Below are 16,125 nucleotides of genomic sequence, written 5' to 3' on the forward strand. Positions count from 1 at the left end.
AGGAAACTTGGAATGAGGATATAGCTTATTATAAGTTATAGCTATTACGGGAAATTTTATTCATTAAAATGCCATACCTTAATGGATTCGTTCGCCCAGTTTCTGTAGGCTATTGCTGCACAGATACTGGTTTATTTTCCTTTTATTTAGACTCCTCTGTGTTCTGTTTTGTATTGAGGCAAATATGCAGGCTAAACAATGAGCTTCATTTGACAATAAATATTTAACGTAAGATAGCTAGGTGTATAAAGAAAAAAACTTAATTCTAATTGCACCTGTTGTTCTGCATTAAATAATTAAAAAGAGTGTTAAGATGCAAAACCCTTTAAAAGCCACCTCCATCAAAAATAATTTCACGATGTTGAGTAATATGTATTTCTTTTCATTTTTACACTGGCAATGCGTCGTCGCTGTCAAATTGGAAAAGAAAATGCAATTGGTGATTTGAAGTTTCATTTTCACTAAAATCTGGAGGCAAGACTGCCAATATGAAAATGAAAAGGCAAATGTGAAAAAGAAATCGCAAAAACATTCTTACAAAGGTTTTTATTAATGCCAGGGTATATGCAGGAATCATAGGGATGAATTAACTACCCTTTTTTTTAACCTTTTTTACCACCTCCAAAATATTTTTTACTACCAACACGACAATCAAGCTGCAGCCCTTTTTTGGGGGGGTGGGGGGTTATGCAAACTTACTATAAGGGTGTGTTCACACCAAACGTGAACGAAGCGTTAAGCGCGAGTGATTTACATGTTAAGTCAATGCAAAGACGTGATGATCTACTTGCGGTGCGATTCGTGTGAATAAGGTGGCTTAATAAAGCTTGATCTAGTAGGGCCGTGAGCGAGCGGCAGAAGCCCCTCCCATGACGTGAATTCGCGTCTGTAATGAAGCGAATTTCACACGCGAATGATGCGAGTAATCTCAAAATGTTCAAGCGTTCAACACGCGAATAGCGCGATTTTCCGCGTTTGGGGTGAACACTCTATCATAACACTGTCACACCCATCATACATATTAGGTACACTAATGTTTAATTGTGATCATTAAGTATTGTCATTGTGAATTATGTTTTTTGTAGTGTTGAGTTGAGTTTCAGTTGTCTTTACCTTAACCCTAGCCTTTGAGTTATCCTAACCATAGCCATTTATAAGCAGCTTCTTAAAATGTGGAGCAATGCCGAATCCATGTTTGTACGCCGTTTTATGGTTGCCACACGAGAAACTTTTGGCTATATCGAAGTCAGTGAATATGTTTTGGAACAATTCCCCAATGCCCTGATTCGAATTATATGAATGATGGTTCAGGCACCAGAGAACCTCAGCCCTGAGGTATGGTCTGCTGTCTGGCTATCGCTGTCATGGTGATGCTGGTGGCACTGGTTTGCTGCTGAGGTGGTACGACGACAGCTGACCTTGAGTTGGCATGATTTGCCGCGACCTGTGTAGTGCTACTAGAACAACGAAATAGGGAGCTGCTCCCATCTCACGCCAAGCCGCAGTTGCTGAATGTTCGATCCACTGTGTGATTTCATAGCGGTGATGCCGTTCCATGTAACATTTATAGTTTTTTTGAAGACAGTGCATAATGCTTCCCGGTCATTCCCCCTGACGGGCTTATGCCAGTCTTTAAATGATGGGTCGTCAACCCAAGTTCGCGAAAACTTACATTTCCCCATTTCACACTGTAAATTTGGTAGAAAATGGAAGCAAGTGGCTAATATCAACTGAGGCAAAAAGGCGGAAAATGTTGTTGGCGTAGCTGATAGCCTATCAACCACGGAACTCTACACAGTTTACTTCTACGTCATTGCTATCAACTCACTCAGGGTCCTGTTAGCACCGTATATATTTTAAAACTAGGCTAGATGAAGTTAAACATGGAGACACAAATATTAAGCAAAAAATGGAAACTCATTATATATTGAGGTGGTGATGAAAAAGTCAAATTGCGTTTTTACCTTTTACTACCTTTAAAGGGCCATATTGCGGTAGATTCTTTTTACTACCGCGCGGACACCCTGTAATGCTCAAGCAATAATACCAGTTTCAAACAAGGGAGAAAATAATTACCATTCTGTGACAGAGAGGGATGAGGTTGAATCTCGTGTAGCAGGCCAATGTGCATGTACGGTTGGAATATTCCAATGAAACTACTCGATGCAGCATTGGTAGCATCCATTCTGACTGTAGCAGTATTAGACAGTTGAGAAACGGTGTCATGACAACAGCCACTTTCCTGCAAGTGGGCATGGTTTCAGTGGTAACAGCCCACACGCCCCCAGCGTTTGAGAGCAGAGAGTCCCGCCTATTTTTGCAAGATTTTGATAACTTATTTTATTTACTCAGATGTTTTCTCTCCGTTCAAATTTGGCTGGGTAGTTAATAACACACTTTTCTGTTGTGTCACAAACTCAGAACACGTATCTTCATATCACTTTACTCTGACCTTAACCAAGCCTACTTAATTACATTCCGATGAATACAAGGAATAGAAAAATATCTTACGGTTGACATTTTATTCCGTGGTAAAGGACAATTCCGTCATACCGTCCAGCCCTATCCAGGCTTGTGGTCTAACAAGTCACACCACTCAGCTGCACAAACAGTATGCAGTCTGGACTAAAACCCACAGAAAGTCTCAAGGCCTGTAGTTCATCAGGTTTTGCCTGCACCTAAATGCCGAGGAGAGTTTTCAGAGCTGTGAGAATGAAAATAAGAAAATTCCATAATAAATGAAATCGTTATAAACTAGCATATTAAAAAGCATATTTTATTAATGCTAAGTGGTGCTGTCACAGGAACATTCAGGGGTGCGTTTCCCAAACGACATCACACCTGGTTAACCACCATAGTAAAAATGCATGATTGGGGAAATTAATGATGTAGTTACGACTGTTTCCCGAAACCATAGTAACTCCGTAAGAGATCAATCGTTTGATCAAGTTGATGATGCCATACAGGCGGTGGAGTAATGATGTTTACTTCTAAATACGTCTTAATATCTTTTGTTATCTGTTGTTTTATTTCACAATATTACCAAATTTGGCGCTGACATGTCATGCCGTTCAAAAGTTTGTATGACACATTTCAAAATGGCTGTTAGTCTGATCATTCAACTGTGGCAGAAATCTGTAGAAACTGAAATCAAGATTTTCCGAATTGTTTTTTTTTAGCAAATCTCACGACCCATAGGTTTTGCTGTTCCCAAATTTGCCACGGAACCCCAGTCCGAGGTGTCGATGAAGCATGGCTGATACAGCCTCTGATCCATTTTTGGGTCAACTTTGACAAGTTTGCGACTTCCCTTTGAAGAACTGCGAAATTCACAATTCTATCAGGTCATGTATGTGCGGCTCAGTTCAAAGTCAGTAAAATTAAGAACTCTTATTTTTGTTTGATGGGAGGGAGCAACATTTTATTTCATTATAAGTTCTGCTGTCATAAGAGAAATCCTCGTAAACGAATCAAATTTGACACAGAAAAAACACATCATGCCTGTTGCACAAAACCGGTTTCAGTTTTTACCTAGGTAAGTTCGCGTTTAGTTTGAGCATACTCGAGAGTTTTTGTGCTCAAGAAGGTTTATTGGTTTTGAGAAGGTTTTGTCACCATGGTAATTTACGCTACGGAGCAGGTTTTATTCTGGGTAAGAGATTGCAAACCAACTGGAGCAAAGTGACATATGACGCAATAAAGCCACTCCCCTCGTATCTCGCTCCAAATTACAGAAAAGTGTTTATTTGTATTGTATATTTATTGATTATAATAATGTATAATTCCACACATTTAACATACCATTTAAATTAATATAACTTTACGTCAATATAGTCAACTTTTCAATACATGTTATCTTTTGACCCTTTTGTAAATCTATATAAATGATTTAAATTCAATTGAATAGATATATTCAACTCAGTAGCTGTCTTTTCAAACTTTCATCACAGCAGTGTTTAATCCTGCCTTCAAATGTTTCAATTGAGGAGATTTTTTCATAATGATCTCATTATCTGCAATTGAATTGCGTTGACACTCGCAAAAACTCAATCCAACCAATGAAGCTTTCCATGTACCCTGTGATTGGCGGTTTGCCCCATGTCACAATTTAAACTGAATGCGCCTCACAAACTCTGGATCAAACCTGAGTTGGCAGAGAACCATTATACCAAGCGTTGTGCAGCAGCTGAACCTGAAATAAACCAGGTTTGGTTTGTCTGGTTTTGTCATCTCTAAACCTACTCTACAAATATATTTCAGTTGTGGACAATGCAAGACCTTAAAAACAAACTGTAAAACCTTAAACTTCACCCTAAAATTAACTGGGAGCCTCTGCAGGGAAGCTAGCACTGGGGAAACGCTGACCAGCTTCTTAAACTTTGTCAAGAGCCAAGTAAAAGGATTTTGTAAAAGCTTAAGACAAAGTCCCAAGATTAAGAAGTCTTGACATTATAAAAGCCTATATAATAATTATAATGTTTGAAGGTGACACTCAAAGAGAAGAACTGATTTATTAATACACTGTAGTTTGTTGTGGAAGCCTCTAAAACTTGTACAGGCTTAGTTAAGGACTATCTTTTAAACATACATGGAAATAAAATAGCATGTTTCTGCATTTAGAAAAAGAAATGTCACTTGTGTCAAAGTATGAAGGAAAAGTAAGTATGTGCCCAACTCCAATAAGCCGGGAGAGCTACAAGCAGGAAAGAGCCTCACCCTAACTGTAGATTGAATGCCTATCCTCATTAAGAGATGAGGGCAGCAGCGAGCTACTTGAAAACATCTCACCAGTCAAAAATGTAAAAGAAATTGGGCCAGCACAGACTGGACTACACTAGAGCATATTTGATTAACTTACTATATTGAGTAAGAAAAGAACAAAAACAAACAGTTACTCTCACTGCCCTAGTGTAGCCATCATATGTTCCATGGCAGCAAGAAAGGAGTTTTCAAACTCTTGTTCTGAGAAGCGGTTGACAGATGAACGTGCTCGCCGTCGAATCTCCATCCGATCAGCTGGAGTCAGAGAAAGGATTTTTTCCATAGTGTCTGCATAACTGTCTTCATCGTCTGCCAGAAACCCTGTTGGACCACCATCATAGGGTAGTACAATGTCTGACTTAGGACCACCAGAATTGTGAGCAAGAATGATTGTTCCTGCAGCCATGCACTCCACCACACCTGCCAAAATGAGGAAAGAGATTAGATTTCTCATTGTCTGTTACTTAGGGGGTTACTAAAATGTATAGATGTGCATAACAGGAAAAAAGATTTAATTAAAAGGGATACTTCAGCCAAGAAACATCGTTTTACTCACCCTCAAGGCACCCTGACTGGATTTGACTTTCTTCTTGAAGAATACTCCAGTAGGAGTTATAATACCACATATCCTGGTGGTAGAATGGGAGTGAATGAGGGGAGATTTTTTGAAGCTCCAAAAAGAGCATCCATCGATCAAAGAACATTTTGACACAGCTCCGTGGTCTTAAAGGTCTTCTGAAGCAAATCGATGCGTTTGTTTAAGAGATTCAAGGTATTATAACTCGGACCGAATTATTCTTCAAGAAAAAAAGTCATATTCAGTTAGGTCACCTTGAGGGGTGAGTAAAACATGAGGAAATCATTTTGGTTTCTTGGCTGAAGAATCCTTATTCGCTAACTGCCAGCAATGAAGATAGGACTTCGGGAATTTATTTGATCATTGGCTTTAATGTTGTATTGGGTCATGATTAAAGGCTTAATATCCTTACCAATACCAAAATGTTCATTCCACATTGTGTGCAGCCCGATGGTGGCATCTGTTATTTCTTTCTTTAGTTCCTCAAAAGAAATATTCAGTTTGAACTCCACCCTGTTCGCCAGACCTAGCTCCTGACACAATCCTCTCAGCATCAATACCCTGTTTTCATCATCCTCATGACGACATCCACCAATCAAAACCAGTTTCACGGTCTCTTGATCAGCAGATTCTGTCTGCATCCTGTCCAAAAGTTTTTTGAAAGCCCTGATTTGCAGCTGATGGTTCTTCTCAGGCCTGAACTGACCCACTGAGACTATAGATTGACACTTTTTACCTTTTTTCATCTCGCTCTCTTCTTTTAGAGGGACTTCAAGAAAGGCTTTTACATCGCATGGTGGGTAGACCACACTGGTATTGTGAGAAGCATGCCACAAAGCGAGAATGTGATCTAACGTCCAAGTGGAATTTACCATGATCACATCACTACAGGAGCCAGACAAGCCATAGAATATTGCGAAGACACAATAGTAAATCAATTTGATGATACTCAGAACAGGATTACTGGAGATGTATTCTGCATTATTGAACCTGCGGATAAAAGTTAAAGAAAGCACATATGTAATTGTCTATGTAATTGTCTATAGTACGTCATTTGACATGTACTCTATATCAACATGTGACCGAGACAAAAAATAATTCATGCCAAGAATGGCGAAAGACCTGAAATGCAAGACTACTGTGGATGACGACTCCCTTCTTTAAAACACAGATAACACCCATACAGATTTTAAAAGGTTTTTGAAATTGAAAAAACATTGTAATTCTCTGTTTGTACTCCCAATTTTAGGCTTCAAATCAATAGATCTGAATATTTGTTTACCAACCTTGGGTTTCTTTCACGAATTATAGACAGCATATCAGTGCTGATGGTGGGGTAATGCACGTAGCTTCCCACATGGCAACCACCAAGGTATCGGAACACAGGTAAGGTGAAGGCATAGCCCATTGAGTCAATGAAGAGGTCTGGAACAAACTTAGTCAAGGCTTCCCATCCTAAGAACATTGACCCCAGGCTCTGCCCCAGAAGAGTAAAGTATGGGTAATGTTTTGCATCCACTAGTTGACGATGTTTCAGGAACACAAACTTAACAGCTCGGGGGAGTCTGATATTGAAGTGCCGTCTTGCTCCATCTAAAATTTGTTCTGTTGTTACACCCTGATCTCCTGTGTAGACCACAAAGGAAACCTTCGGGTACCTGTATGTATAAAACACAGAAAGGTAAAAAAATCAACTATATAACAAGCTTGTGGTGTATCCCAGCCCTACTGATTTAAGCGTTTAAGGAAAGCTTTGATTGTTTTTTTAAACCACTTAATCCCATCGGTCATCAGTTTTCATTTATAAAACCCTAATTATTTCAAGGGGTAAATAACGTTGAGGAATACCCTTATTTCCCTTTTCCATTTTAAAACCTTAAAATGGATCACATTGAATCACTATTCCAAATACTGCATTCCTTCTTTTTTTTATGCTACAATATGTCGACTACAAATGCCTCAACTATCCTATCCCAAAAACTAAGACATTAACACGGTTAAACTAAAAAAGTTTGATTATTCATTAGGTGTTTTAGGACTCATTCCAGTCAAAACTGATCAAGTCTTAATGCGTCTGGTTGTTAAAAGCACATACTTCAGCGCTTACTCTTCCCAAATGGAAGCACGTTGCTCGCAAGTGAGCCGTGCCTGATAACCTGTAAAACAACCGGGGAAGGAGCTCAATGCTAGACAAGCCTGTTCTGTTTACTCAATTATTTGATTCTTGTTAATTGATACTTAATTGCTAATAACTTTATTAATAAAAATAAGTACATTAATAAAACAACTGTAACCAAAACTTATTGTATTGGAAATATAGACTTATAAATATAAAATTCTATGATGTGCATTATTTTTCTACACTGCAATATGAAATAATAATAAATATGACACCCAAAAATAAGTAACAACACATATTACAATAATAATAAAATAAGAAATAACATGTTGGCAAAAATAACCCATCAAATTAGTTTTCTTATATACCCAACAGTTGGGTTAAACTTGTAATGTAATATATGGGTCGGTGATATAGTAATCCAGCATTGGGTTACTTGTTGGGTCAATTTTAACCCAACTGTTTTAGTGAGTGACATAATTTTTTTATTTATCAGCCAATACCAATACGGTCAATAATTGATTACTAGTTATTCTAGAAGTATAAATGTATTACAATATATTAAGCCATACATCTCTATATACCCAGGGTTCCCTTTAAATATGTTATTTATATATATGTTATGAAAATGATTTAGCATATTTAATGTTCAGACAAAAAGTGGTATTACGCTTTTCTTTATTTACATTTTGTGAACCCCTCTTCCCCATAGAAATGCTAGAATGTACAATCTTCCGATGACAAATATCTGACCTGTTTTGAAGCGTGCGTAAAGCGCACCAAAGCACTCTCTCTCCTCCTCCTCCAGCATTGCAGTATGGGTGGAAGAACGCCACGGTCAGCTGGCTATCCTGAGCTTTCCTGGTTTTTCTTTTCAAATGAAACCAGGTTCTCACTCCAGTGATAAGGAGGATGAAGATGGCTGTGAATGCAAGACTCAGATAGACGCATGGCAACAGTAGAGACCACAGCAGTCTAAGGAAACGAAACACACAATAACAAAGTGCCATAAATATAAGTTTACGCACATAACCCTTATTATTAATATTAGTTCACATTCATATGTTACCAATATAACAAATGAGCGACACGTAATGTTATTGTAGAATACCTACGAACGCTGTGGTTTAAGACACTTCCTCAAACAGGAATGGCAAGTAATCTTTAACACAATGCGAATTAATCTGAATACTGAAACAAGTGGATGTCAATTCGCTGTGGATATCTGTTCAGTGGTGATGTTACAGATAGCTACAGATTCAGTCAAATAATCGTTGTACTCGAGAAGAGAATAAAGTGACTGAGTAAAGTAAGTAGTTAAGGGCTGTCCATTGAAGACAGCTTAAGCATCAATTTGAGTCTGAGACGAGCCTCAAGACTTGTCTATGAAACCGGGCATAAAATGTAAAGTATTTACCGGAATAAATCGCACAGACAGGTGGACAGATGATCCTGCTCCGACATCTTCTATGGTACTGTCACCACTCGAGCCATCCCGGAAACACGATTTGTACTGCGCATGGGCGAAGATGCGTCTACTTCCGGTCGAAACAATTTACGCTAGTTTAAAACAAAAGTTGTTTGACACTGCTCGTTCCGTACCGGAAACAGTTTTTAAGGGAACTCTTGATTAAACATTGCACTTAACATTAAAATAAATGAAACACATTACAATTTGTAAGGGTGTGGAGAAAAGTACGAGAATCCTGTTAATCGTTTTTTCTATTATTTTTATGTTGCCTTTTTATATAAATTTTAATACTAATGAAAATATAATATGACAAAATAGTATGTGTCAGAAGTGAGAAAAAGAGTTTTACATATATATATATATATATATATATATATATATATATATATATATATACACAGAAAAACTAAAATATAATTAGTGATTTATTAGTGATTCTCTTAAATACTTGTCAAAATATGTCAAGGTTAATATGGCACAAATTATTACCCCAATTAAATAATTGAAATTGCAAAGTGTAATATAATTAAACTCAATAGTTTACATTTGTTAGACACAATTTAGGTAAGTGTGCGTGTTTTATTTATATGTTATGCTCTACATATTTTAGCATACTTTAACACATGTCTGTATTTAAGAAACACACAGAATGAATGTATTCAATTATTCATTCAATTTATTTATTTATATATTCGTTCCTTCTATTCTTTAGTCATTCACTCACTGACTACCTCGGTCCCTCCCTCTCTCAGTCACACACTCACTCCTCTATTCATCTACTTAAATTGCTGATTGAGGAACAAGGGACCTTTAGGCCTTGTTTATCAATACAGTATGCCAAAAATGTTTCCATGTCTTCTTGATACTGAAATAAAAGAGAGCCTTAGAGAATTGACCCCTCAGTACCTTTCTGAGGACACTTGTTTGATCGTCCCTGTATATCCGCAAACATACAGACTCTGTCACCTCCCCACGGAATCAGTCTCTGTGACTTTCTAGTCAGTACCATGCTGAATGTAGGTCTTTGACAATGGCCACAAAAACTAATGATGCGTTTAAAAACAACATCCGATTGGCTGTGTGTGCGTTAATAAAACCCGCTTATGGCAGTTTAAACAGTCAATAATATGTGATGATACGGCTTAAGTGATCAAGTAAAACAGCTTGTGTGACAATGCGTCACATTTAAGATCATAAGCCGTTTTAATTACTCCAGGTTGGTTGTCCAACCATTGCAGTCTATCTATCCTTCCGGTTTTCTTTCCACCTCTGCCTCGCTTTCGATTTCAACATGGCGGCGGAGCAGAATCGGTCTACTTTTCTGCTGGGTATCAGTTTGGTGGTGATGGATTTTTGCATCCTAAAGGCTCAAGGGTTCGCTGATGGAGTTGGGACGCTTCTTCTGTCCAGTGTAGGGTGGCCATTTCCATAACACCAAAAAGGAGGACACTTTGCGGCATTTAGTGAGGCAAGAATAACTGCATCTGGTGTTCTCGCAAATACAATACAATTTTGTCTATCATATCGATGGTATCATGATACAGTGATTCTGAAATAGCCTACTCTATTCATTGCCAGACAATTTGATCTACGACATATCTTGATGTAGACCTGTGTTTAACAGAAGAGGCAAAAAAGTGTTTGTTCACAGTATTTGTATTTATTCAAGATACTCCTGTATGACTGGTGATGCTTGACTGCATGATAGACTTTAAAGCTCTGCTGCGCAGATTTTGTCATCCTGAGGTGATGTTGCCTCTCGAAAATAAGACCTCAAGTCAATGGCGGCTTTCCCTTTACTACTAACGTCCACTTCACAGCGACATAGTGTGCAAAATCCATGGAAAGCATCTCTACTGCTTTTTTATTTGAATTTGTGGTCTTTTGTCCATTCCAGATTAAATGATGGTTGACGTTTCGGCATGTTAACTTTATGATGTGACGTAGCCAGCACGTGGACTCCACCTCCACGCCCTGGAGGCTTGTTTACGTTTTTAACCAATGATATATCAGATATTTATTTGACACCTCTTTCAGCCAATCATTTGTTTGACAGGAGATCTTACGCCGTCAGCTGCTATGCTGCTGCGTCCCAATAAAGGTTTTTTATAAAGTGCTTTTTTTAAGGCCGATTCAGCGCAACTCTGATAGGAGGACAAAAGAGTGTCCGGCTTGAGGCTGCGCCGGACGCCGGACAGGGGGCTTAAAATCCGGACTGTCCGGCCAAAATCCGGACATATGGCCCACCCTAGTCCAGTGTGCAAATCTCTGTCCAAGTTGTCCAGCCAGGCCTGGTCCTCTCTCGCCCATCCCTGTTGTTGCTCCTCTCTTATGCTGCCAGAGCTCCTCCGTGAGAGATGCGAGACCGGGGCACGTGCAGCTGACGCACGATATCACTCACCTTACCGGCCTCGTGCCGTACCCCTACGGTTCTCATTGCACCTTGCTCGCAACACCGTTTCATTGAGAAGTTTCATTTCTTTGACTCTGGTGTCAATGTCATCTTCTGGGTCAGCAATGTCAAAGTCATCTCCCATGGGACAGGCAGTAAAGCCAATAAAGGTTTTTTATAAAGTGCGTTTTTTAAGGCCGATTCAGCGCAACTCTGATAGGAGGACAAAAGAGTGTCCGGCTTGAGGCTGCGCCGGACGCCGGACAGGGGGCTTAAAATCCGGACTGTCCGGCCAAAATCCGGACATATGGCCCACCCTAGTCCAGTGTGCAAATCTCTGTCCAAGTTGTCCAGTCCAGGCCTGGTCCTCTCTCGCCCATCCCTGTTGTTGCTCCTCTCTTATGCTGCCAGAGCTCCTCTGTGAGAGATGCGAGACCGGGGCACGTGCAGCTGACGCACGATATCACTCACCTTACCGGCCTCGTGCCGTACCACCACGGTTCTCATTGCACCTTGCTCGCAACACCGTTTCATTGAGAAGTTTCTTTTCGTTGACTCTGGTGTCAATGTCATCTTCTGGGTCAGCAATGTCAAAGTCATCTCCCATGGGACAGGCAGTCATGACCACCAGACGTGGGTGTCGATGGAAAAGGAGGAAGATGGGACTGTGTCCAGTGGAGTACATATTTAATAAATGTATTTGCCAGGGACATCGTACAAAATACATTAATCTTACGAAAAGATGTGTTGTACCATCTGCTGTCCCCGGGCAGGTGCACACAATATTAAAACATTGTAAACAACTGTCAATAACACTAACAATACATATTATATTAGTTAAGCAATGATCATTTAAAATTAATCAAATATGTAAATGAAAAAATAATCACAAAACCCTCATAGCCAAAAATATGTACAACCTAGTCAATAACACTTACTTCAATATTACATTTATAAACCTTAAATGTGCTGACACAGCTGGTTATCAAGGATGTATTTCTTTAAATTGCGAGAGAAATTTATTAAATCTATAGACAGCTTGAGACTGCCTGGGAGTTGATTCCATTGTTTAATGGCTTTAAATGAGAATGCTGTCTGTGCAAAGGCAGAAGATCTTTTCGGGATAGCACAATTTCTCTGAGCAGTAGAGCGGGATGTTCGGTTTGTTTGTTCAGAATACAATTTTATAAATGTTTGCATTGATGGTGGTGCATTATTATTGATAATTTTGAAAACGGTTCTTAAATTTGTATATCGAATCAGTGAGTCAAAACTTAAAATTACTTTACTGAGAATATTACAGTGATGATAGCGAGGGGCTTTTCTGTCAAGCACCTTTAACACTTGATTATAGACTGATCTAAGTGGGTTGAGTGTGGTCTTGTTGGCTTGAGACCAACATGACAAACAGTAGATGATGTGTGGAGAGATCATGGCATTAAGTACATAAAATATGCTTCAGTTGTCAAACTACTTCTAATGTGTCTAAAGATGGAGATATTATATTTAATAGAGTTACACATTTTTTTATATGTTTTTGTTTTTGGTCCAAATTTGGTACAAATGGACACCTAGATATTTTATCTCTGTCACAATGTAAATTTTTTGTCCATTAACATAGATGTTGGGTATATCTTTTACTTTTTTTTACTTTTTTCAATATTTAGTGTTAGGCAAGAAGATTTAAGCCAATTACTTATTTTGTCCATGGCTGAGGCCTACACCTGCCCCTTATTAATTATCCTTTGTTTGTTCCCCTTTAAAACATCTTCATGTTCATTGTCCTGTGCTCGTTCATTGTACATGTTTCCTTGCTCGTGTTCAGGTTCTTTGTTAATGTACTGAGTTCTTGCCTTGCCCGTTGATGTTTCTGCCTGTGTGCGTTAAGACGTTGTGTCGTGAGTTTATTTTTTAGTCAGAGTATATTTTTTCCCCTTCATGGGAAGTCTTGTTTTCAGTTTGGATTGTCAGTGTTTTACCCCATCGCGGGTGTTTGTTTTTTGTTTTCATTATTAAAGTCTTGTTAACCGCTTTATCGTCGCTGCCTGCAATTGGGTTCTTTCTACCACGACCGTGACATCTGTCACGCCAGACGGACACATTGACGAGAATATCAGTTTTGTACATTATTTCGTTCTGTTTACCATATTATTTATGATGATGAATTGCATAACATGCCAAGATTATTGCAGAACATATTTCACTTTTCTTTGTGCAAATATGTGTTCATTTGCATTTTTGTTGTAATTTGTTTGATTTTGTTTGTTTTACACTGCAGATCGATCAAACGGATGTTCGTGTAGGCTGTTAATTGTAAGACTTGCTTTGTGAAGTCTTCGTGTTATTTATGAGAGGCAGTATTGCCATTTCTTTTACACAACGGTCTACAGTTTCACACACTTTCACGTGTTTCTTCCATCTGCCGACGGTGTCGCCATTTCTCCTTTCACCTGTTTCTGTGAGTACGCCTGGGTCAGAGCTTGCATGAAGGACCGTACATTTTCCCGTCAAGTTTGCTTTTTATAAATACCAATTATTGCGTAGAGAGCGGCATACGCCTTCTTTTGTGCGTACGCAACGTTTATAAATGAGGCCCCAGATCTCAACCCAATAGAGCATCTTTGGGATGTGGTAGAACGGGAGCTTCGTGCCCTTGATGTGCATCCCACAAATCTCTATCAACTGCAAGATGCTATCCTATCAACATGGGCCAACATTTCTAAAGAATGCTTTCAGCACCTTGTTGAATCAATGGCACATAGAATTAAGGCAGTTCTGAAGGCGAAAGGGGGTCAAACACAGTGTTATATGGTGTTCCTAATAATCCTTTAGGTGAGTGTATTATAGTGTTTTCTCTTACTACATAGTAGGTAAGTAGGCGTATTCGGACGCAACATTAGTATACCCACATCCAAATCTCGCAAGAAGTAGGCTAATCCACCAGCCGGGCATTTCTCGCCTTCTGTTTTATGAAGACTGAGGCTGCGTCCGAAATCGCCTACTTCCAAACTATATAGTAGGCGAAAATGAGTTTGAGTCATAAATAGTACATCCGAAACCCCAGTATGCAAAAACCAGTAGGCGAGAAATACCCGTATGGTCTACTTCTTCCGCCGAGATTCACGAGTGTGGATCGGATGGACACTTATCTGTCCCATGATGCCACGGGAGCTGAGCAACGGTCAAATTTCAAATGTAAATCAAATAAATATTGCGGAAAACTTTAAGGCGGACTTCTGATTTTGATGTAAGTGCCAATAAATTAACTTCTCACAACTTAATTATATTTTTTATCAATGCTCACATGTAGGTTGTTGTTAAAACGTCATAGGTCAAAGCGTATATGACATTAAAACATGACAGACGCTGTATATAAATTCATACAACTCCCACTCATACTATACAGAACTGTTTTAACGGCAGATAGGTACAGATAGGACAGAATGCGATTTCGGACGCAGCACAAGGTTTCAGACATACTATTTGTTTCCCCCAATGCTTTTTGCCCACTATATAGTATGAAAGTATGTGATTTTGGATTCAGCCTCTGTCTTTACAACTTTTACTGGTAACAGAATAATAATTGACCAGTAGTAGTCCTATCTGCACTTTCACTCTAGTATGGAAGTTGTGTGCTTCGTCCACCTCTTAACACAACAACAATTCGGGAAACAAAATATCAAGTCAGAAAACATGACGACAAATCAATCAAACTGGAAAAGGTAGGTCTTTATTTGGGAATGGGATACTGCTGATTGGATGAAACTCATGTTAATCAAGATATGAAGGCCATATGTGATACAGAGCATATTCGTCGATTAACGTTAAAAGGCCACATTTAGTTAATAAAGTTAAAACGGGCTCATCTTAAAAGCGAGTTATCATATGAATTCATCGGTGTCTCTTCGTGTTATGGTGAGAGAGTGGCTGACAACATGACGCAATCATTTGTTTGCCCTTAATAAATGCTGCGAGTACACCTATCCGACGCATGCGGTGTGGCCGAGTTGTTCTGCACTGCGCGTCTCTGCGCTATGAGTCTATGTCAGGGTGCGCCCAGGTTGCAGCGGTTGCGGGGAGACAAGGTTACTTAGCTTTGTGTGCCATTATTACTGCTCTGTGTGGCGTTTCACGGATGGATCCGCGCATAAAACATATCTGATGTTTCATCCACATTTATTTCAGATATCATATTTACAAGAGTATAAATTTACAAAATATAAATAATGTCTACATTTCTCTTCCACTCGTCGTCTGGCAAGGGGCGCAGATGGGCGATGGCATTTCATATTTTTTTGGAGATTTCATACTTTTTTCCTCTCCTATCTCTAAAAACATAAGCCATCAAAAGATTTTTCAGTTTGCAGTAAAAACCTCAATGAACATCATCTAAGTGTTTTTGCCAGAGGTTGTAGATACCTCAGCTTGGATGGGTTGAATTGATGCGATTTCTCCAGCTGCACGGATTTGTGGGAGGTACTTAGATGTCTGTGCAGATTTGTTGTTGACCCTGCTCTGACGGATGTTTTAATTTTACACATTTTTCACTGGGCTAGCAATCTTCAATGTTATTGAAATTTCGAAAATATTTGTCGTTTTTTGTTTATTTCTTCCAACACGCTTTCACATAAATCCGGCACCCCCGCCTCTCGCTCTGTGTACCTGGCCTGTGCCAATACAATCGCCATCATCGGAGGGTATTTCCCCTTCCTTCTTTCACATAATGGTATGATCCTATTCTGTCCTCCCGTGTGATTGGCCGCGTGGTGTGCCCATCCAAATAAAGCTCCGCCGTGCCTTGGGCC

At 39.2% G+C, this 16,125-nt stretch overlaps 1 protein-coding gene across 2 annotated transcripts; it reads right to left on the reverse strand.

Annotated features, from left to right (window-relative positions):
• Positions 1-3,402: 3,402 nt before the first annotated feature.
• Positions 3,403-9,000, reverse strand: alg11 (ALG11 alpha-1,2-mannosyltransferase). Of its 2 annotated transcripts, none has more exons than XM_079463213.1 (5): positions 8,875-9,000; positions 8,211-8,432; positions 6,625-6,996; positions 5,751-6,328; positions 3,403-5,181 (listed from the first exon to the last, which is right to left on the reverse strand). In XM_079463213.1, exons 1-5 carry the CDS (start codon positions 8,919-8,921, stop codon positions 4,898-4,900), a joined length of 1,503 nt encoding a protein of 500 aa, XP_079319339.1. In that variant the 5' UTR covers positions 8,922-9,000; the 3' UTR covers positions 3,403-4,897. The 2 variants fall into 2 exon arrangements, 1 of the variants encoding a protein (XP_079319339.1); XR_013787070.1 differs by having other exon boundaries at positions 3,720-5,181; positions 5,318-6,328.
• Positions 9,001-16,125: the final 7,125 nt, after the last annotated feature.

Source organism: Barbatula barbatula (assembly GCF_947034865.1).
Source record: "Barbatula barbatula genome assembly, chromosome: 8".
NCBI lineage: Eukaryota > Metazoa > Chordata > Actinopteri > Cypriniformes > Nemacheilidae > Barbatula > Barbatula barbatula.

What these genes read in the sequence shown, in the direction of transcription:
- alg11 (XM_079463213.1), bottom strand. Translation starts at nt 8,921, where the DNA reads ATGTCGGAGCAGGATCATCTGTCCACCTGTCTGTGCGATTTATTCCG. An exon ending in TTACGCACGCTTCAAAACAG is followed by an intron (nt 6,997 to 8,210) that starts GTCAGATATTTG and finishes TTATACATACAG; the next exon opens with GTACCCGAAGGTTTCCTTTG. An exon ending in GAATGAACATTTTGGTATTG is followed by an intron (nt 5,182 to 5,750) that starts GTAAGGATATTA and finishes TCATTTTGGCAG; the next exon opens with GTGTGGTGGAGTGCATGGCT.